This window comes from Brienomyrus brachyistius, chromosome 17, assembly GCF_023856365.1.
Source record: "Brienomyrus brachyistius isolate T26 chromosome 17, BBRACH_0.4, whole genome shotgun sequence".
Taxonomy (NCBI): domain Eukaryota; kingdom Metazoa; phylum Chordata; class Actinopteri; order Osteoglossiformes; family Mormyridae; genus Brienomyrus; species Brienomyrus brachyistius.
Window position 1 is genome coordinate 21,965,828 of NC_064549.1, and position 22,400 is coordinate 21,988,227.

The 22,400-nt window shown below is 48.3% G+C and overlaps 2 protein-coding genes across 3 annotated transcripts; one reads left to right on the forward strand and one right to left on the reverse strand.

Moving 5' to 3' along the window:
* The first annotated feature begins 3,461 nt into the window (after positions 1-3,461).
* ngef (neuronal guanine nucleotide exchange factor) lies at positions 3,462-15,573 on the forward strand. 2 transcript variants are annotated; one of them, XM_048980228.1, is made up of 16 exons: positions 3,462-3,517; positions 3,853-4,173; positions 6,887-6,989; positions 7,685-8,014; positions 8,680-8,765; positions 9,467-9,714; positions 10,142-10,302; positions 10,522-10,674; positions 11,685-11,814; positions 11,980-12,054; positions 12,178-12,267; positions 12,689-12,852; positions 13,067-13,225; positions 13,338-13,417; positions 14,578-14,682; positions 14,805-15,573. In XM_048980228.1, the coding sequence occupies exons 2-16, from the start codon at positions 3,930-3,932 to the stop codon at positions 15,035-15,037; spliced, it is 2,361 nt and encodes a 786-aa protein (XP_048836185.1). In that variant the 5' UTR covers positions 3,462-3,517; positions 3,853-3,929; the 3' UTR covers positions 15,038-15,573. The 2 variants fall into 2 exon arrangements, with proteins under 2 accessions (XP_048836185.1, XP_048836183.1); XM_048980226.1 differs by lacking the exon at positions 3,462-3,517 and adding an exon at positions 3,630-3,730.
* Positions 15,574-16,191: 618 nt separating this feature from the next.
* snorc (secondary ossification center associated regulator of chondrocyte maturation) lies at positions 16,192-22,392 on the reverse strand. Its single transcript, XM_048980235.1, has 3 exons — positions 20,949-22,392; positions 17,345-17,515; positions 16,192-16,999 (listed from the first exon to the last, which is right to left on the reverse strand). The coding sequence occupies exons 1-3, from the start codon at positions 21,019-21,021 to the stop codon at positions 16,890-16,892; spliced, it is 354 nt and encodes a 117-aa protein (XP_048836192.1). The 5' UTR covers positions 21,022-22,392; the 3' UTR covers positions 16,192-16,889.
* Positions 22,393-22,400: the final 8 nt, after the last annotated feature.

The following is a 22,400-nucleotide window of genomic DNA, read 5'->3' on the forward strand; positions in this document are numbered from 1 at the left end:
TGTGTCTATCCTCTCTCGCAGGTGTTGTAATGCTTGAATGAGTTCCTGTGAGTTATGTGCTAAGACTTCATCATTATTACCATGTCCTGTGAAGTCTCCCGCTACACGTCCCCATTTATGGGTAAACAACTGTCTTAGGCATCGGTACATTTCCCTGCCGTTCAAATGAAAACTACTTTGTAATTCTAGGATGGCAGTCCAAAACTCGGGTACCCCTTCTTCAACCGGGGGTATTCCTTTTAAAGCCGCTGTTCTATCCTCAGCGGTCCAGGGTCTATATACTAACATAGTTTCGGGTCCTGCATTATTTGGGCCTCGATTTGGATTTGCCACTTCTACGAGGGGACACTGCCATTCTACCTCCTCTTGTTCTGTGTTATTTTTTGGATGCCATTGTACTTTAGCTGTGGCCAAATCTTTTACAGGATATAGAGAGGGATCAGACCCTCGAGTTAACATGCGAGATGGTTCCACCCCCCCCCTGCTTCTTGTCTATCTGTGGCTGGAACCAGCGCCGGTGCAGGCACCGGAATTTGTGGGGGCGGTGGAGGAGCTGGAGGGGCAGAAGGTCTTGCTGCCGTTTCTTCGTCTAGTGTGATTAAAGCCACCTGGAGTTTTTTCTCCTTATTTCCCTTTTTCTGTTGTCTCTTATTATCTCTTAGTTTACTCTGTTCTAACCATGCATCAGAGAAAACGTATTCCTTTTTTCTATCTTGGCCTTTTTTATTATTGGTAGTCTGTAACATCTCCAGTTTTAAGTTTCCCTGTAACTTTAATATGTCTGGAGTATGGAGTTTTCCTTCAAACCCATGTTTTTTCCTCCATCTCTGACTACTTATTTGTCCTGATCCTGGTTTATATCCTTCCATAAACTTCTCATCTCCCTCTAGTTTGATTTGTTTACTCAGATTTTTTCCCATTGTTACCTTTTATTGAATACACTACAAAACATAAAAAATCCTAAAAGCAAGTCCCTGGCATGAGACCTCAGGAGGACACCAACACGGCCTTCTACTGCTCACTATTAGAGCAGCGGTGTTAGTTTTCAGGGATGAAACCCGTCCTTTATCCTTCAGTCACCAGTATGTTGTTGCTTTTAGGGTGGATCGTGTAGGTTAATCTAAAACCTATAAAAACACATCCACATACATCAATATATATATTTCCAATAACGCCTACTTTCTCTCCCGGTTAATTTCGGCTAACCTCAACCACATGCATGTCTTGGCCACCTACTTATTTAGGTGCCGTATGTCTCACTTGGCCACCTACTCACTTAGGTGCCATATCTCTCACCTGTATAGTGTGCTCTCTGTTCCGTCACCGAGGTCCTTCAGACATCACCAGACGTCGAGCGCAGTTCTAACCACCGGCCTGATGACGAATTCACATCACAGGTCTTTCTTGCACCCGTCTTCGAGTGACTGCCGGCAGTTTTCGGTGTCGCTTCTCTCGGCGTACTGGAGACGTCTTCGGGGTTCCTCGGATCCGGCTCGAAGGACCAAATTCTATGTTGGGGAAAGCGCCCGGCGTTTCCACCCCAACTCCACATTTATGAGACACACACAGGTTACAGTTTTACTTGCAAGGGTACCCACACTCTCTGCAATGCAAACTACAGCAGAATGTGTTACAAAGGGTGGTTCCCCTTGACTCCTTTATTTATAGTCAGTGGGAGGCGCAAGAGTCATGCAGAATAGGGAGGTGAGAGAAAGTTCTGGTTTTGCTAAGGTGGGAATGCTATTATTAATATAATCTAAAGTATGAGGCTAGGGGAAAACAAAATAATATATATACATATTTACATTCATTGCTGATCATACAGGAGTGATAACAAAATGATTAATAACAGTTTCTTCAACCTAACAATAATCATGCTCTTGGAACCGGGTAGCATGTTACTTAAGAGGGCATGGAACGTGTAATAGTGCATGCTTACTTAATGCGGTAATTATCCAATAAATAGATGTTTATGTACTGATTCCATGCTTGTTCAATCATGACAGTTCAAGTATTCAATGGGGAAACCTATATTAGTTCATGATTTGTTCTTGGGTAGTAAATGAGTTCATTTTTGCCTCAAGTGGAGTCTTACCATTATTAAGTAATTAGTTAACTGTTAACTAATATAATGCCTGAATGGAATATATGAACTGTCATGATTAATTGATGATGAACAAGTATGGGATCAATTTGTAACTAGCACTTAGTTACTGGTTAATGAATGCATTAAGTAAGCATGTACTACAATATTTATGCACTCTCAAGTGAAGTGTGACCGGGAACCAGTAATGGGGGGTAAACTTTATATATAATACAGCAGTTGCAATATTTTTATCCCTTGTGCAGAGGTATTCTTAGAGAGTGACAGGAATATAATAAATATCAGTGACATTGGATGGAATTTATGTTGCATGTGCAATTATTGTCTCAATATGTGTCTTTAGCCAGTTTGGATTGTTCTTTGAATACCCAGTGAGTTCCCAGAGCAGGGAATTAGTACCACAGGTATCAGGGCAGTTGAACCAAGTGAGTCACATTCCATCGCCGGACCCACCCCAGTCTCTTGTTATCGCTCAGAGACACCGCGCATCCTACCTTGTGTGACCAAAACTTCCAAAGCCGTCCAAAAGCGGAACACACCAGCATTTCCCCTTACGTGCTTCTTAAGCTGGTTTTGGTTCTGAATGGCAGTGCCCCAACAAAATGACAATGTGTCCAAAAAAAGTGTTTCAGGTATTCACTGCAGGAATGCACTGCTGACGACCGTGCAATTAGGAAATACCACTGTGATGTATAAGCGTATATTTATAAAACACAAAGACTATTTAAAGTTTCAAATGTGGCTGAGTTATTCTTTAAATCACAAAGGACTCTTGTCATTCAGATCACTGGAATATCGTGTCACCCGATATGCTGGACAAAACAAAGTCTGACCCTTTGCTGTGAGTCATGATTTGTCATCAGTTCAACAGATGGCTGACGCAGTGGCGGTTCCAGACCATTTCAGCTGGGAGAGGTGGAGGACACTTCTCTTCCAGCTGCTTACTACTTTCCTTAAGAGTTAAGAGTTTCGTTTTGCCAGCTCCCAGGCAGTTTATCCCACATACAGTTATTTCAGACCCAAGTAACTTATGTGTTTAGGGGGGTGGGTGAGGCATAGAAGCACCACTGACTGCACTGACGCCCAGACCGCTTACACCCATCCACCCCTTCCTGAGGCCGCACCTTCCAGGGTGCGGAGGCTATGTCTTTGGGTGTGTGGGTGGCAGCACCAGACAGAGGTTGATCGTAAACTTTTCTCGATAAGAGTGGTGGGTCCCTAACTGTGGCTGTAATTAGGCACAGTGGGCCACAGAGGGCGGACTTTGGCCATTGGCTGATAAGAGGCATGACCCCCTTCCGCACGTGACACACACACTGCAGGAACCCCCCCCCCCTAAGCCGGGGGGGGGGGGGGGCAGGGCAGAAGGGTATTAACAAGGACCTGAAGGAAGGGGAAGAATTTGCTGGCGAGGTGAGTGGCTTTTCTTGTTTTTGCTTGGTTATGGGAAGGGCTTGTGGTGGGGGGGGGGAGCCGGGCTGGTCTGCCCTCTGGAATGCCCTGACGCATGGAGCAGAGCTGGGCGGGGCCACACGACGTGGACACAGGCGCCCTGCCTGCGCCGCACAGAGTACACACCGTCTTCGTGAGTTTTATGCTGCTGTTCCAGCTCTGGGACCTGTGCAGGTGTGGGGGGGGTCATATCAAACAGGGGGTAGAGGGGAGGGGCTGGTGAGCTGAGCCTCAGCGGGGCTGGGGAGGGGGACATGGACAGCTCATCTGAGGGGCTGCGGCTTTGTCTCCTGCAGGGAATCCGTGCTGTTACACTCGGGGTCTGGAGTGATGGGAGCCACTTCCTGCTGAGTGGGTTCTAGAGTGCGTTACCATGGTGATGGCGGCCTTCTTCAGAGGCCGATGGGGGCAGAAGGCACAGGATCCCCCTGACAAGCGGGACTCGGGTGCCAAGCAGTTGTGCCAGGAAGAGGACGATGGGGACGAGGACCCCGGTTCTGCGGAGGAGGGATCCGGTAGAAGACTCATGCCCATTCGCAGAAACTCTAGGTTCTACAGTTCCATGAGGAAGAAGAGGCTTTCCCAGGAGACCGTCTCTTCCGAGCAGCCAACTGAAAGTGAGAACGCCTCCCATGCCCCCGCCAGCTAGTCCCTGTCTGTCTGTCTGTCTGTCTGTCATCTCAGTGAACTGCAGGTGGGAAGCTTCAGTGCTTTGTCTGGTTCCTGTAAGGATCTGAGGTTCACGTAGTTCATGAGAGCCGCAGCAGTGAGCTACAGCTTGGATCCTCCTGTAAATAGCTGTGCTTAGCGCTACTTCTGAGTATAGCAAGATATTTAATAATCCTGCGAAAAAGGGCAGGCATGGAATATGGAGAGAGGGTCTGAATATTATACAGGTGATACGGGTGTTTATATATATTTAAACTGTACACTATATATATGTAAATAGACACCGTGGAGGTGCGTTAATGCAGACACAGTGTGAGCTGTGTTGTGCTGCTAGGAGAACACCCTTTCTCTTAATCAGCTGCAAAAGAGGAAGCCTCGATCTGCAGGGTTTGTCTGTGTGTCACAGGTAGCAGAACTGGAATGGTGGCCAGTGGCTCGGGAACCCGAGAAACTGGACGCTCTGGTCCCTGCACTTCCTGTGAGACATTTTCATGCACATTCCGTTACGCCGCCGCTTGTCCCATTTCTTTCAGACCCATGATTCCTGCAGCTTCTCTGCTGTTAGGGCTGTTTTTCATGTGCAATTTAAGGATTTTGCAGCTTTGAATATAATAAAAGTTTGAAAGCAATTTTGAAAGTGAAAAGCGAGAACCAATGCACAGGTAAAGATGAGCAGAGCTGTTTTGTGTGGGTGCTTTTCCCCAGAAGTGTTAAGTTTGGGGTCCGAAAGTCCGAATCCCAACCAAGATTTTGTTTCAACCAACCAGTGGAACATAAATACCACATTCACACAGTATTCAACCGGTTGGTTGAAACAAAGTACTTTCGTACTTTCTGACCCTGAACCGTCCACCTGTGCTTCTTCCAGAGGCTGGAAGACCAGGTCCATGCTAGGGCCTGAGTGCTGTGTGTAGACGTCTACATGTTTGGAGAGGCGACTCTCGTTTCTGAATGAATCGGCGTCATTGTGCCGAGGGACATGAAAGACGCCACGTGTTCATTGATATGACAATGCGGAGCGGCCGGGCCGTCCTCCCTGCTGAGAACACAATGGCCAGCTGGCCTCCCTCTGCTCAGCGTGTCCAAGCAGAAACTGAAGCATGTGATCCACATGAGGGTTAACATTCCATGAGGCTGGACCAGTTCTGGCTAACAATGGCAGGCGCTCCCAGTCAAACAGGAACATGGTTTGTTGCTAGCATGAGAGCCCGTGCCATCAAAGGGCCTGTCTGGCAGTTCCACTCGGCAGCTGGGTGTTTACAGATCACAGGAAAACATGAAAACGATGTGTAAGGAAGTGGATTAATATCACGAAACATTCCTCCCCCCTTGATAAACTTTATCTTATCAAAGTTTTCTGTCAACCTGAGGAAATTTATTTCACCTTCTAATATTACACCACGCTTCCACGCTGGACGGCCAGTTACATTTCTGTGCTGAATTCTTGCCAGAAGGGATCTTGAGACCTTCCCCAAGTGCCGCTGCTCCCATATAAGAGCTTAGACATGGCTGGACAGGGCCGCACTGATTCGTTTATCTCGCTGCTCCCAGACGTACCTTATAATACATTGTAAAACGATGTATAAATATGTATCATTATGATATAAATCAAATGCATTAATAAGGCACATTAAAAATCCTGGCATATGTTTCTGATTATAGAATGAAGGTGTGTGGCCTGATTTTGGGAGCTGCTGATACTTAGAAGAAAAGAAAATATGATAGTTTGATTGCACATCTCTGATGGGATTTTTTACATAGGATACAGTAATTAACTTTTCACTCATTAACTATTTAGAAGGAGTTAATCCAGTCAGGGGAACACAACCTCTGCTCGCCTTTTAGTCTCCCGGCTAGTATGGCTGGCATAGTCCAGCTAGTCACATTGTTGTTATAGTTTAGGTAGCTGCTTTGCTGTTACAGTTTAGCTGGCTACATTGCTGGTATAGCATAGCTAGTTGAGTTACTGGTATAGTTTAACTCACTGGATTGTCAGTGAGGCAGTGTTTTATGTGTTTGCACACATCGTAAAATAAGATTGGACTTTGTGCTGACTTTTGACGCCACTTCCATTTTATTGTTTGTTAATGTGACTGTATGACCCAGATGTGGGACGCAGAAATGTCGCGTATCTGAAGACACTGCAGTGTTATTTGGTGGATCAGATGTCTTATAGTGCAGAAAAAGAGCTTTGTGTGATAGTGCCGTTATGCACCTGGTGTGGCATGTCGCCAGTGGCACTGCAGCGAAAGACAGTGCTGGGGGGGAGGGCTCTGTAGGCTCCCCCCCCGGGCACCGTTCTGGGGGAGGGGGCATTATGATGTGTGCGGATGAGCCTGCTGCAGGATCGGAATACTTCCCTGTCTTCTCCACACTCAGGGTGCCACCGGTGATGCCCCTCTAGGGGGTGTGGCGGTATGCGCCAGGCGCCTGGGAGAGGCTGGCTGCGCCGGCTGGTCTGACGTCACATCTTCCATGGGTAACTGCGTGGGGAGAGTTAGCGTTCCAGGCTGTACTGGAGGCCTGTGGCCCAGATTATTCTTCCCAACAAGGTTTTCAAGCCGTCATGCGGCTGCAGCTTGGCTCTGGGGTTGGCGGGTGCATGTGGGGGGGTCCTGGGTCTCTGTATCAGCGCCCCTCCCTTTGCCGTGTCTCTGACAGATCTGGCTGGCTCAATGAAACCGACTTCCGATGTGGCCAAAAAAAGTCGGACCGGTAACCAATCGAACCCCGGAATGCTTGACGGCCACAGGACGGCACAACGGTGAGGTCGACTGGGGGCTCCTCGAGACATGTGTGCACGCACGCACGCACGCGCACGCACACACACACACACACACACACACACACACACACACACAGGTTTATAATTATATCTTTGTGGGGACTCTCCATTCATTTCTATGGGGAAAATTGTAATCCCAACATGACAACCTTAACCCCCACCCAGCCGTAACCTTAACCATAGGTAAGCAAACAAAATATGAGGCTTTTTTTCATATTTTTATATGAATATGAATTTGTCAATTTTAGTTTTTTGACTGCATTCACAGATCTTTGTGGGGACCTGAAAAATGGTCCCCACAACGCCAGTATAACAGGTTTTAATTACATTGTGGGGGATCAAAGATAATATAAACATAATCTACACACACACACACACACGGTGAGATCCTGGAGATTTTGTGAGCCTCAGACAGCACTGACCCACAGTTCTCTCTCCTCACTAAGGTGAATCGCCAATTATTATCTATCATGACCAATTAAGGGGCAGAATCTGGGCTGAAACATCAGCTGAATTTAGGACAAAACGGTTTCTATTTAAAGTATTTATAGACCATTAGTGAAGTAGGTCTTGAGTTTTAAATAGCTTGTTCAGCCCAAATCCCTGCCTCCAGGGGCCGCTGTTGTCACCCCGCGAATCCCCCTCATCCTGCTGTCTTTCTCTCTGTCGTTTAGTCCTACCTCAGCCTCTGAATATCCGACTGTGTTGCCGAGCAACCAGGAGCCCAGAAGCCCACGTGTGTTGGAGAGTGGAGCGGCGGCGGCATCCCCCGCAGAGGCGGTGCTGAGAAGGGGGCTACGAGGGCCGGACCTGCCCCCCCGCAACGGACAGCGCACTGACTGTGCTGCGGGATCGCACGTCTCCAGGAGTCCGCGGAGTGACGGCATTATGGAGAGTCTCGTGGCGCCGATGGCTGACTGCTTGGTGCGGGAGCTGGGTGATGGCACCTGTCCTGGTGGCCTGGAGCCTGGGGGGGCGGCGGACCTGGACACGGTAAAACTGAGGTAAGAGCGAGAGGGTCGCCGTGGCAGCGGGGAGTGCATGCAGGTCACCTTCAGCCTGTGTGTGTGTGACATTCCTGGTTCACACTTTTGATCGATCTGACACATGACAAATGGCATGTTCTTTCTGCCATCTCCTGTAAGGAGAATTTAAGAAACGATTCTGCTTTCTGATGTGCGGTCAGACGTGGGAGCCGGTGCAGCCATTTTCCGTCTGTGGGCTGAAATGGATTATAAATCTTGTTCTTCAATGCTGTTTCGATGAAGGACACGTTCACATTTTCCTGGGAAAAAATGACAAAGAGGGCTTGATAAATGTAAGGAATTTATCACGACAGGTGGGGCGAGTGTAGGTATGTGCTGATAGAGGGTCTGTCCGAGTGAGGTGGGGCTCTCGGGGTCCAGGACTTCACACACACAGGGCTCTGTAGAAGAAGTGGATGCTTGTTAATTAATAAGAACTTGAAGTGATCACTGCGCACTTGGGGGTGGACATTCATGCTCGAGGCGGGGCGACGCGTTTGCATTGCGGAAGAATGTCCAGTGAGGAATTTGAAGGGAAAACATGAAGGTGAATGCCCACAGGATTTCGCAGTGACGTTGGAGCCCAGCCGAGCATCAGTCCACCATAACACGAGTCTCTCCCCCCCCCCCCCCCATCATCACAGACTGGTGAAAAATGACAAGCCCCCGGACAAGTGGGACGGCCCCAGGTCTCCCATCTGCCACAGCATCAAGATCATCAAAAACATCCGTGAGTCCACTCGCATTCCTCACCCCCCTCCCTCCCATGCGACCAGCCAGTCCAGGGCATGCAGCTCCTGCGCTGACACAAATGCACAAGAGACTGCACAATTCTGATTAATCATCCTCACAAAAAGCTATTTTGGTTTGCTGCCCCCTGTTGTTCAGAAACTCTTTTCTGCCTCCCGTTAGGAACTTTAGGCTTGGGGGGGGGGGGGGGGGGGTTGTGTACATCAGACGTGTTTGGGAGACGCATGGGCTAGCATTACGCAACTGCCAGCGCTTCATGCCCACCTCCGTACGTGCACAAATAGCATTTAAGGTCATTATGTAACAGGTTCTCAGTCTCTCTATTGCATTTCGCATTTAAAGAAGACATTCCCACACAGCAGTGCTGTGCGTCCGGGGAGCACTTACACCAGAACCCCACGCCAAGGAACAAGTTTATTCGGTTATGAAATCATCGCAGTCACTTAATTTGCAAAAAAAAAAAACAAAGTACAATACCGTGACAGCTCCAAATGTCAGTGCTTCTGAGAATCGCGTGGAAGTCGGCCAGATGGCGAAATTCGCAATTTCATAACTTCTTGTTTGATGTGCTGCGTTACCCTGCCCCCCTGCCTGCTGCGGTGCTGAAGCTGCGGTCTCCGTCAGTGCTGAGCATGGGCTGAATGCTTCCCCCAGTACAGACCTCCTCTCTCTGCCCCACAGCATTCCTGTACCAGGAATATAGGGACACATCAGAGCAGCAGGAGATCGAGCAGCGGAGGCAGCTGGATACCCTACAGCTGGGAGGCGGGGCAGGGGGCGGAGCTGTATCTGTGGGTGTGGCCCCACCCACCTTGCAGCTTCAGCTGAGGAATGATTCGCAGTCCCTCAGCCTGTGGCAGAACCTGGACGTGGTCCGGCAGAGTGGCCTCCTATCAACCCTGCCACAGAAAGAGATCATTATGCAGGAGGTGAGGGGGGACGAGTCTGGCTGATGGGGGTGGAGCATGTAGCTTGGGGGGGGGGGGGGGGGTGAGTGGAGCTAAGGATCAGCAGCAGTGTTTATGCATGGGGCCCCCAAAATTTGGAGAGCCCCCACTGGCCATAAGCAGTCACTACACCAGGGGGGTGAGGGGGGCCTGAAATTACATTTTGAGTGGAACCCCAGAGAAAATAAAACTATGGTATCCTTAGCAGGGTGGGTTTATCAACAGATGGCCCACCTGGTCCCACAGGTGAGATTGTGGTGTGGTAGCTTCAGGGATGGAGAAGGTACTGGGGTGTTTTCCCAAAGGAGCATGGGCTGCATTGGGAAAGGATGTCACGTCTGAAAACTGCCAGAAACACCCCTCTTCCTCACACATGATGTGGCCTGTCCTGTGTCACTTTCTCCTGAAGGCCATGTTTGAGCTGGTGACCTCAGAGGCATCATATTATAAGAGCCTTGAGCTACTAGAGACCCACTTCCTTAAGAACCCGGTGCTGGTCAACACTCTCAGCCAAACGGACACGCATTTCCTCTTCTCCAACATCGAGGAGGTCATGAAGGCCAGCGAGAGGTAACTCCTAACACAGGATTCTAAGTATTTGTGTCGTTCATAAGTTGTGTGGTATTTATCTCCCATTTCCACCTCATTTCTTCTCTGATGCCTGAACTACTTACTGGGTGATGAATTTGTATTTGTGTTTGAGACAGACTGGTGAGCTTTCTTGTCATGTTTGTTTACTCGCTTGTTTGAGGCCACCTGTCCCCCGCTGACGTGGACTTTGCTGCGCAGGTTTCTGATGGACCTGGAAAACCGAGTGGAGCAGTCCATCCAGATCTCGGACGTGTGCGACATCGTTTACGAGCACGCCGTGCAGCACTTCCACGTCTTCATCAACTACGTGATCAACCAGGGCTACCAGGAGAAACACTACCGACGGATATTGTGGGTACAGCGGGGGTTTAGCGTGGTAGTGCTGCAAGACAGCAAGTAGGAAAGAAAGAAAGAGAGAAGATGTCTCGTACATCAGCGAGTCTGCTGTTACGGTCGGGTCAGCCTTTCTAGAACCTGGATTAGAAGTCAAAGCAGACATTTCTTTTTTGACGTTTAAAGAAAGCTAAACGTAGCAGCGGTCACTGACGAAACACTGCTAACACATAATGCTAACACAATACTTCCAAAACACTTTGTAATGTTCTGACGCTGGCTGAGCGCCAGCTGACTCACGGCTTTGTGTCGTGTTTTTCTGTGCACTCCATCCTCGGATGGGTGTGGCTCTTAACGCGGACCCCATTCTCACTGCCTCATGCCTAGCATAGTGCATGCTGCCGTTCCCACACTCTTGGAATGATTAAGCGAAAATCTATTAAAAACACGGTTTCCATGGCGATGGAGTTAGGGAAACGAGAGCGGATGGGGAGCAGTCGCTCGGTGCTTTCTTATCTGCGGCAGCGGAGGAGTAACGTGAGCGCACGTCCGCGTTGGAGCGCAGCTTTACACCGTGGAGTGGGTGTAGCAATGCCGTAGAGCGAGTACAAGGCTCACATTTTGATGCTTGAGTGACCTTTTCATGGTCTCCGCTCAAGTGTGTGCCTGCGGCCGTATGGAGGGTTACAGACAGCTACTTTTACTTTCACCATAGCTTTTGGACGGCTTCCAACGTGATACCTGCCCTTGTTGCTTTAATCTATCGCTGCACAGCAGGTTATAGACAAGGAATTAGAACATGTGGCGTTAACTCGCCTGGTTGTATAAACTGATAACACATTAACTTGTCAGATAAAAGGATCAGGTATTAGATATCAGTATATAGCCTCAGGAAAGTGCCCACTATTGGTCAGATTCATGAATTGCACTTGCATTGGAACAGAAAGCTGATTTCCTCTTCAGACCTTTGATGGGAATAAACGAGATCTATGGTGCACTTGGTCAAGCAGCTGTGTACTTTGTCCCAGACAGGGAAACGCACCTTTTCGGGAGACAATGGCCAAGCTGGAGAACCAGCCCAAAGTCCGCGGCCTGTCCTTCACTTCCTTCCTCATCCTCCCCTTTCAGAGGATCACGCGACTCAAGCTGCTGGTTCAGGTTAGTTGGGACAGCCGATAAATGAGCTGTAGAGGAAGCCTACTGTTGCGCCTCCAAACGTCCCGAATGAAAACCGCTGCTGATTGGTACCAAGAGCAAGATAATGGGCAGAAGAGATCCCACTCAACAAATCATATTTCCTGATTGCCTTCTTTCTTGACACAGAACATCCTGAAAAAAGCCGAGGAGAATTCAGATAGAGAGGCCAACGCTGTCAAGGCCCATGAAGAGTTGGAGAGGGTGCGTCTTAGCAGCTCTGGAGATTCTGGGGGGGGGGGAGGGGGGATATAAACCTTTCCTTAGATGCCCAAATGCTAGGGGAGATGAGCTGGTGTCTGCATCACGTGCCCGTGCCTCTTACAGATAGTGAAGGAGTGCAATGAGGGCGTGAGGAAGATGAGCAGGACGGAGGAGCTCATCAGCATCGAGAAGATGCTGGAGTTCAAATGCAAGGTAGCGTTGCCGATAAAGCTGGCTGAGGTGGCCAGGAGGAGGACTGGGACGGGCCACGTATGACACATCTGCTTCTCAGGGGCTTACAGCCAAGCAGGATCCTGCGAAAATGCATCATGGTAACTGGTCCTGGATGCGCCATGGCGGCAGGTAGCATGATGCATACCGAATACTTCTGGAGTTTTCAGCGTAGGACTATTGATTTATTACCTGAATGATATTGTTTGCCCAGTGTGTGCTTTCTCTGCACTTTGCACTTTGTTATTGTGTTGGTATCTGTGCACTTCATGTACCTTGCTGCTATGTGAAAAAAAAACCCTGGGTATCATCTTACATAAGTACTAAAAAAAAGGCATCAGATGACTGTCATTTGGGCCCATTCCCATTAAGCTGACCCCCCCCCTGTGCTGTGTCCCCCCAGTCGGTGCCAGTGATCTCACACTCCCGCTGGCTGCTGAAGAAGGGCGAGCTCCAGCAGATGAACGGACCCAAGAACACCAGGACCATGCGCAGCCGCAAGCTGTACCAACCCCTCTACCTCTTCCTCTTCAACAATTTGCTGCTCGTCACCAAGAAAAGCTCAAAGTGAGTCTATCGCCACCATCAGGTGTGGCAGGATAGATACAGGTTACGGTGAACTTTGAAGTAGTAGCGATACTGTAGCTAAAGCCAATTGCAAGGACATTGATTCCTGTTTATTTTAATAATTAGTTCAGCATAAAATTGTTTTTGAATTAAAAAATTGTGAATAGAAATGAAACTAAATGAATCTGGTCCATTTGGACATTTTTTGGGTTAGTGGGGAAAAGTATCAGGTTCTGGACTCCTGTACTCGGGCCATGCTGAGGACGGAGGACATGGAGGACCAGGGCCAGATGCTGGCCAACGTCTTCACCCTCAACCTTCTGGAGAACCAGGAAGACCGCCAGGTCACCTACTTGCTCAAGACCTCCAGCGTGTGAGTTTCTAACCCCGAATCTACACTGTGCTGCAGGTTTGTCATGCTTTTCTCTATCGTTTGATAATCTCCTTTGCTTCGGTGCGGCGAATGCACTGCTGCCCCCCTGCAGGAGTGAAAAGCTGCGCTGGATCTGCGCCCTCACTCCCAACCGGCGCACGCGTTTCCTCTCTACCAGCGCCCACCAACCAGGTGAGTCTCGCTACAACGTTGAGTATGTTAGGTGTTAGGTTCAGTATGTTAATGATCCATCCGCAGAGGAGGATGGTGCCAGTTATGTAGCTCCCTCATCAGTGCCAACAGCATAACCCATGAGTCAACACAGGTGGCCACCAGAGGGGGCTCTGATTTAGCAAGCTGGTGTCCCATAGGCTTCCGCTAGTACTGGACACGTGTCTACGTCACTAATGTGGATTTGTGATGCACTGGAGCATTAGCAGCTGAAAGGGGGGCAGATGTATAAACATATTGGATTTGTGAGCACGCCGCATAACCTGTCTCCAAGGTTCGCCCCCCACCTTCAGCGTGTCAGATGAGGGCGGAGAGCGCGCACCCCGTCCCCCCAGTTCAGACACCCGCCGGCGTGTCGGACTAGCGTGCAGAGTGCTGTAGTGTCCCGTTTCTCTGCACAGCAATTAGCGGCGACTCCAGAGCGGCATCGCATTCCTCGGGGGATTACAGTGGCCTGCGTTGCCTGCGGGGAAAATTAGTGGACGGGGACACAGGGGAAATCAGGCTTTTTTGTGGTTTTGGCTCTGCCATGCATCTGCCAATCAGAGGATGGCAATTCCATTTACATACACCACCTCCCCCCCCCGATACGGACCCCCTGTCCTCCATCCCACCTTCTGCTGCAGCTGTTGACTGTGGGACTGTGATCTCACTGCTGTATCACTCCTTTTACTGTTTCCAACACCCGTAGCTGTGCTGCCATCATTAAAAACAGCCTCTTTGAGCTCTAGGTCCAGCTGGCTGTGCTGTAGGATAATACCCTTCTTGTGGGTAAGTAGGTAGCAAGTTTAGTTTCTGCTCAAGCCCCACCAGAGTTGTGGGATTAGGGGTGCGGTATGTAGCTCGGCTGGTTAGGATGCCGGGCCTGTGAGCGGATGGTCGACGGGTTAAATTACAAGGCTGACAGCACGATTTCACCGTTGGGCCCTTAAGCAGGTCCCTTAACCCCAGATTGCTCCAGGGACACATTGACTGCCTCCTCAATTGTATGTCACATTAGATTAAAGCATCTGTTAAGTAAACAGAATGCTAAAAATGTAAATGTGAGCAGCAGGCTCTCTTTCTGCCCGGCGGGGAGATGTGTACCATGATAATGACGATAACCATGGGCTGTTTCTCAGACTCACCCCAAGTGCAGTGCATACAGTCCTATTCATCACAAGAACCCGATGAACTTTCCATCGAGATGGCTGACGTTCTCAACATCCTGGAGAGGACTGACGACGGTGAGTGGAATTCACCTTCCTGGAATGAATGCAGCCTCATTGTAGTTTGATTCTACACCTTCATACATGTGTGTAAGCCTGTAGAATTTAAAACCTAAATTAACGACCTTGTTCCCTCCAAGGTTGGATATTGGGTGAGAGGCTTCACGATGGTGAAAAGGGTTGGTTCCCCATCCGGGTGGTGGAGGAGATCAAGAACCAGGAGCTGCGGGCGCAGAACCTGCGTGAGTGCCAGAGGATACAGCTGGCCAAGGGGGGCGCCGCTGGCCGTTCGCTGGCCGGTTCCCGGGCCAGGGGTCCGCAGAAAATTGTCAGCCCCGATTGGCTACGACCCCACCAATCAATACAGGACTAGAGAGTCGCTATGAAACATCCCTCCCACTTCCCTGTTATTTTGTGTTAACCTGTTTGTTAACCCTTGAGGGCATCTAGGGGTCAAAAACGCCGTGACCTTCCCTGAAAAGAACCACCTTTCTGCTGCTGACCATTCCGTCTGCACACCTCAACGTTAGCATTAGAATACATTACATGCTTTCTTCAATCCTTGGAGTGGAGTAGTCTTCTGGGACCAGCACTCAGAATGCACCTCACCGTGAACCTTTCTGTGTGAGGATGAGGAGGGAGGATTGCAGAGGTGTTTTTCCTCTGGGTGAAGAGCCAACAGCATGTCCATCTTCCTGGATTTACCGCTGCATCACAACATGCTGTAATCTTTACAAACGAAGCTTGAATTAAGCAAATACGACAATATAGAGCCATGAAATCAGCTGACAGTGTTTCACTTGCTGTTATTGTTGTTCGATCTGTTTAAGATAACTGAATGAAGAAAGAAAATATTGCAAAATCACTGCACAAGCAACATGTACAATAATTCGGAGATATGGGGGGGGGCAGCTTGCAACCAGGAACTTCCTGCAGAACCAGTCTGACATCTTGTGCTCTAAGAATTTGCATGGAATCTGCCAGAACTCTGCAGTTGCTTGAGAGAAAAGAGTGTGGGCAGGTCGGCCTCCCCATATGTGTGTGTATGTATGTGCACAGCACACATATGTGCATGTATGTGTAAATTTGCTTCGTGTGTGGAGATGAGGAAATTGTCATATTTTGTAAGATTTAATTTATTGTTAATAAAAAATATTAATTCAGAAACACACACAAGACAATACCTTGTCTGGCTTTTTTCTACTCTACGGAAAACCATTAAAAGTCAAATGTGTTGCAGAGGTCATTGTGGGAGGTGTGGGGGGGGTATACAGCTGCTTATCATGTGACTCCTGAAATCATTACATTTCATTTTAAATTGTATCCACTTTGGTCATGGGTGCCCTTGCTGCAGAATCAATGCCTTCCTTTCACATATTTCTGTTCCCCGCGAGAACCGCACACATGACTCCCTGCCCACAGAACCGCACACATGACTCCCTGCCCACAGAACCGCACACATGACTCCCTGCCCATAGAACCGCACTGTGTACTCAAACACCTACACTAAAAAAAAAAACTACCGTATTAACATAAAGTATTTATTTACAGATCTATACAGCACTAGATTGACTACAGAAATCAGCTTACATTTTACCTACTGGATCAACAGTATCAGCCAAGCATAAAAATCTATAGTTTCATGTCAAAAATCCCCCTAAACTGAAGTAAAATCACAGTAATTGTGGTTGGCTCAAACTGACTCCCATTATGTACAACAGTATCATCCACGCCATGACGCGTTGGGAGGGTTTTACTATGAATACACTCCCCGCATAGCATAATGTCTCTCTCTCAGGGTTATGAGGGTATCAATTTGGTTAGCATTAGCTTTTTGTTACAGTGAGAACAAGGTGCTTGGGGTAAATTATGTTGCCTCAAAACACCCCCATACTATGTAAAGGTGGGCAACACTCTTAATATTTCTCTTCGAAGAAGTGAAAGTAAAACCGGAGGACAGCAAAGCTGCAAACATAAACAAATAGTAATAATATATTTTAAGGTATCCAAAAATGCTGCTCAGATGGGATGGAAAAGAGTTTCTCAATATACACATGGCAAGTACATGACATTGCAAGGACATTAGGTGGCGCTGTGGATCTCCACCCCAGAGTACACCACCTGGTACTCTCATGTCACCCTTCCCCAGTCATATGGTAGAGCGGAGGTGGGGCCTAATGGACCCCGGTCGGCGTTACGGCGGGGGGTAGGCGGCCATGGCAGTTCTAGGCAGCGGTAAACTTCTTCAGCGTGATGACGATGAGGGCGATGAGCACAGAGGCTCCCAGGATCACAGCGATGACGATGGCAGTGATGGCACCAGGGCTGAGGACACCTAGAGAGGAACACACACATACACACACACACACACACACACACACACACACACACACACACACAAACACACATACATCATGCCTACAGCACCATGCTGCCATGCTTCTGGAGTTCACTGTATGTATATGTGCTGTTTCTATAGCTGGCCTTTGGTATGTGTCTTTGTTGTTGTTTACTAATGCTGATATTAGGAGTGAGCTAAGTTTGTGCAATTATGCAATGACAATAGAAGTCTGATTCAGAGGCTCATTGTAGCCATTTCGCTTACAGCACCACTACATCAACATCAACACATGAAACCTCCATCTTCTGAGGAAAATAGGAAAATTTCTTCATGTTCCACCTGCTTCTCCATGTCCATCCTGGGTATGGGTGGTGTCCTCATAGTCGAACGTGAAGGTGGTTTCCGGGTGTTTATGGAAGGGACCCTTGGTAGTGATGTCATACACCCCACCGCCGGATGACATCTCGGGCTCATCATGTGGTACCGTGGGGGCAGCATCAGCCCCGGTCTCTGCAGAAACACGATGCGCAGATTTAAAAAAATTTTGTCTTGAGTAATAACCATGAGAAAAAGGCATTGAGATTTTTCAGAAAGCCAGCCTAAGGCCAGCAGAGAAGGTCTGCAACACTGATACAAGCAATGCCCAGATATGCTCCATCAAGCTTTTGATGTTCTGCCACTGCCTTCTTCAAAACCCACATCCACAGTCAAAGGGCTTCTGGTGAAAGTGATTCTTTGTGTTGATAATGGGGCATTTGGGAATATGGGGCATTTGTGCTGATTTCAGGTCACCTCTGCCCCAGACCTCTCGCATCTCCTGCTCACATTCCACAGGCCCGGGCAGCCTAACACTGTCCAATGTTTCACACCCATGTGGCAGCCTATCCCCCCCCCCCGTCCCACACACACACACACACACACACACACACACACACACACACACACACACACACACACACACACACACACACACACACACAGACCCTGGGTTTGGAAGACTAGCCATTTGAAGTGCTTATTGTATCTAGGCAGTGTCCTTGACGACCTTTGATGGGATTACACCTGGAATTCCTTTTCCTGTTCTCAAAGTCCCAGTGTAACTCCTACTTCACTAACATCAGGATGGACAAACATCTCTCTCTCTGTCTGCCAGGGCGATAGGGGGGCCCTTCGATTTTTGGATCACAGGCTTCATGAAAAGGAGACTTCTTCCTGCATTTAGCCTGCCCGCCTCACTGTCAGGTGGCAGTATTTTTAGAGTGCAGTGATTCGCTGTCAGATTACTGGCCGGAGAGCTGCTCCGCCCTGTCGGCGCTGGAACATGCTACAGGTAAAGCGTCCTGGGAGGGTGCCAGCCCTCCCATCAATGGGGTCTTTTCGGCCGGGCACAAAAGCTGCTTGTGCGGCCTGGGCATAGAGAGTTCCTAAAAAAAGGGGAGTGGGCGAATACTCCACGATGGTGCAGGATGTTAAACAAACTTATTTACCAGAAAGCTGTGGAAAAAGTACTCCTTGTGTAAAAAATATTTAAAAAGGAGGGAAAAGGGGAAACGTAGAAGAGAGACACGCAAATAAGGGAAAAGTGCCCCCCCATCTCGCTGGCACCGAGAAACGGTTTGTGTCTATATTCATCTTTCCAGGCAGCGTCTGAAAGTGGCTTCTACCTCCCACTCGATTTAGCACTTCTGCCGCAACGTGGAACATCTCGAGAACCATGCCTATGGCACAGCAGAAGCTCTCCAGGCTAAAGCTCCCCATGATCTGGAGGCTTAAGTTCATCCCGCCAGTTTCACATGGTCTCGTTGATGACGAGAGACAATCGACACGTCGAGAACGCAGTGTTCCTTGGCGGTAGGCAGAGCCTGTGAAATGTCTGGCTGTTGAGCTTCTCGTACAGTGAGGATTCAGGGAGAAACAGGGTGGCTGAGCGCGACACTGCACTCCTGAATGAAACACAACGCATCAGTCAGTTTGCATGTTCAATGTAGTTCCCCAGAAGGAATACTGCTGGTGACCATACTGTTAATACTCTGCCAGAAATCCAGATATCCTTGTTTTTATCATTTTATGGCAAGAACAGAAAACTATGCTGTGGAACCGAGGTGGAGATTTCAGGTCCAGAGAGTACAAATCCAGACCAAGATTTTGTTTCAACCAACCAGGTGAGTATAGAGAGTCAGTTAGAGTACTCATCTGGTTGGTTTAAACAAAATCTGGGTCTGGATTTGTACTCTCTGGACCTGAAATCTCTACCTCTGCAGACAGTGAATAAAGTTTCTCAGGCACCCATTCTGGTAAGAGGGTCAACCAACATGATCTCAGTTCACCAAGGAAGATGGTTGTCAATGGCATATATCTAGCAATTAGACAGAGCCCCCCCCACAAGAGAAGCAGTATCCTTTCCCCAGACCAGACACCCAGTGTCCTAGTCTCACTTGTCCAAACAACACTGCTTGGCTTTCGATACGCAAGCAGGACTTGAAAGTAGTAGCTCGAAGAGCTGCCCAGCCAGCAGATTCAGTCTGTCCACAAAGCTTCTGCTTGTAATCAGTATAAGCTGTTTCCATCCTGTTGGGAATCTTGTCAGAAAACATATGACTACACTGAACTGAAACCCTATTCATCTCATGTCATAGCACTTTGGCCCTTGGCATCAGTCATGAGATATACCTGCGATATGTTGCTGATAGCATATCACTGAATATCTTCTGTATTATTTGTTGGGGTGGAGAATGAACAGAACCTCGACAATATGTTCTAATGTGGAAGAAATACTGAGGGAAAGGTCAACCCCCCCCCATTTTGGATTTATCATGATAAACACAGTAGAATCCATTCCCAAAAATAAAACCCTAGCTGTTCCAGGGTCTACAGGGCTTTACTGCCGTGAATATTTGCGTTGCATCACAGTCCAGATGTGGGGTTGGAAGGGGTCACACATCTAAGCCACTGACATCACTCTGAGAATCACACCCGTATAAGAACATCTCTTTCCTGTGAGAAAGTTCGAGATATTTCAGAGATAATTCTGTCTGCTTACTAAGTAGTGTTGTTACTTCATGGCTGATAGATTCTCCTAGGCAGAGTGGGTGTAATATTTACCCAGGAGAATGAACAGGCAGGACTAAAGTCAGCTTCTGTGACTCATTCGGTCCATAGGATTCGGTGCCTGGATCACAAATGCATTCTTTATTCCACCACCCAATATAAAGTTACTGGGTAAGCAGCTTTCCCATTTACTGAATATGTCCACCCAGTATGGTCCCAACGAGGCTTGCAAAACCAGCCTTTAAGGTCACCAACAGGGTCCTGCAAATGCCCCTGTTAAGTCTGTAGCATTCCTTGAACTGAGATGCTCAGAGAAAGTGCTGTGAAAATATATAGTATGTTGTCCTGCCCAGTCTGTGCCGTCATTTCTCAAGGTACAAAGCCCCAGCTTTGTCCAGTCCATCTCCCCAGCCAAGCCTTTGCAAAACGGTGTGATGGATGTGAAGAGTCACTTGAAACTATGGAAAAGGACTCAAGCCTGCTTCAAGCCACTCAGCCTTTCAAGTCCAGTCATTCATTAAACTAAAATACGAATGAGCCAATGGTGGGACTGATGCTTCAAACACTTGGCATCAAACTCAGAGTGCAACAAAAAACAAGGCAATACAGACCAACTGAACACCTCAGGGGAAGCCCAGCAAATACAAAAACACAAATCTCAGTGTTTACTGTACACAGAGCCAATTTTGATAAAAAACTTTATTCCTTAATTCCTTACTAATATTCCCGTAAAAGATGGTCACTTCAACAACATGGAGATGTTCACAAAACCTTTCTTTCTGTTCTAATATAGAGGGTAACCTTAGGTTAGTTCTCTGGCAGGGATGCACAGAGCACGCATGCACACACACGAACACACATCGGCAAGTCAGGCGAGAGCACTACGGATCCATACCTGAGTAGGCAGCGGCCAGGCAAAGGCTCAGGACGGTCAGCCAGAGGAGTGTGGAGATGCAGCCTGCAGCCATGCTTCCTGTGCGACTTCTGTGAGGGTGCTCTGCTGCTCCTGAGGCATGGCTTAAAGGCGGCTGCCCAACGACATGCCCTCAAAGGAAACCGAAAAAAAGGTGGGGGGAAGGGAGGGCAGTGGGGGCACCTCTGTACAATAAGGACCTTGTCAGCTCAGCACCTCGCACCCAGAAACGCACGCAGTGGTGCTTACGTTCATTCCTGGGCCGGTCAGACCATCCAGCCAAACTTCTCACCACGTCCCTACCTGGCGGAGTGGAAGCCGAGAGGGGAAAACGCTCAGTGACTTTGGCAGGGACGTACACCAGCTCGGTTTAGGACGCTGGACAGATACCCACCCCCAACTATGCCCCATCTTCTTCCTCTTACTACACAAGTGGAAATAACGGAATTATCTGGAATGTCAAGCACAGTACATGTATATTACACAGACAAGCAGCTGGTTGCTACTTAGAAATATGTTTAAGGATATATGCTTAAGGACAGCTAAAGGACATCATCATCTTCCACCTTGCAGTTTCTTACATGCTGCAGAGATCTGAGAATGCAGTAGATGTAACTGAGGAGTATGAGAATCCAGGTATGTTACCACCTACAATTCATCTAAAATCTGCAAATCAAAACATGAGCTCCACACATGTTCCTGCTCTTAACATCACCACCAGGAACACACGGCAGGCATGCTCATGGACCTGAGAGACAGCAAATTTTAAAGCGCAATTTCCCCCGTCGTGGTACAAGCAATGACAGCAAGCATCCCAGATGGCAGTGAAATGCTTCCTAGTTGCGTGGCTGCCGACCACAATAATGCTGCAGGGATCTTTAGGGGCAACATCAGCTGCAGGAGGGTCATTCCATTTAGACGACCACCAGCAGCATTCCAACTCTCCCCATTAGCAGTGTCGGCTTGCCATTCATATGCAACCATGGCTTGCTATGAGAAAACCCTTCTGGAATACAGAGGTGAAGACTTCAGGTCCAGAGAGTACAAATCCAGACCAAAATTTTGTTTCAACTAACCAATTGAGTACCCTGTGACTGTGACTCTTTATACTCAACTGGTTGGTTGAAACAATATCTTGGTCCGGATTTGTACTCTCTCAACCTGAAATCTCCATCTCTGCTGGAATGTCAGCTGGAAAAGTGATACAGCTGCCACCCAACCAGGGTGATGCACAGTGCAGATCTACAGGTTAAGTACTGAAAGATGAGTTCTGAATGTCAGTGCAAAACATACTTAGCACAAAGTGTTTTTGGGGGATGCGAGACATGGAAGCTTGCATTTCTTCTTGCACGGAGGGCTGATTAAACAGCATGTTTCAAGTGAGCAAACCTTAATGCAGTATACATATATTCAAGTACATTTTTAAAAGTGCCA

What these genes read in the sequence shown, in the direction of transcription:
- ngef (XM_048980228.1), top strand. Translation starts at nt 3,930, where the DNA reads ATGGTGATGGCGGCCTTCTTCAGAGGCCGATGGGGGCAGAAGGCACAG. An exon ending in CTGGACACGGTAAAACTGAG is followed by an intron (nt 8,015 to 8,679) that starts GTAAGAGCGAGA and finishes CCATCATCACAG; the next exon opens with ACTGGTGAAAAATGACAAGC. An exon ending in GTCACCAAGAAAAGCTCAAA is followed by an intron (nt 12,853 to 13,066) that starts GTGAGTCTATCG and finishes TTTTTGGGTTAG; the next exon opens with TGGGGAAAAGTATCAGGTTC.
- snorc (XM_048980235.1), bottom strand. Translation starts at nt 21,021, where the DNA reads ATGGCTGCAGGCTGCATCTCCACACTCCTCTGGCTGACCGTCCTGAGC. An exon ending in CCTGGCCGCTGCCTACTCAG is followed by an intron (nt 17,516 to 20,948) that starts GTATGGATCCGT and finishes GTGTTTCTGCAG; the next exon opens with AGACCGGGGCTGATGCTGCC. An exon ending in GGATGGACATGGAGAAGCAG is followed by an intron (nt 17,000 to 17,344) that starts GTGGAACATGAA and finishes GTTCCTCTCTAG; the next exon opens with GTGTCCTCAGCCCTGGTGCC.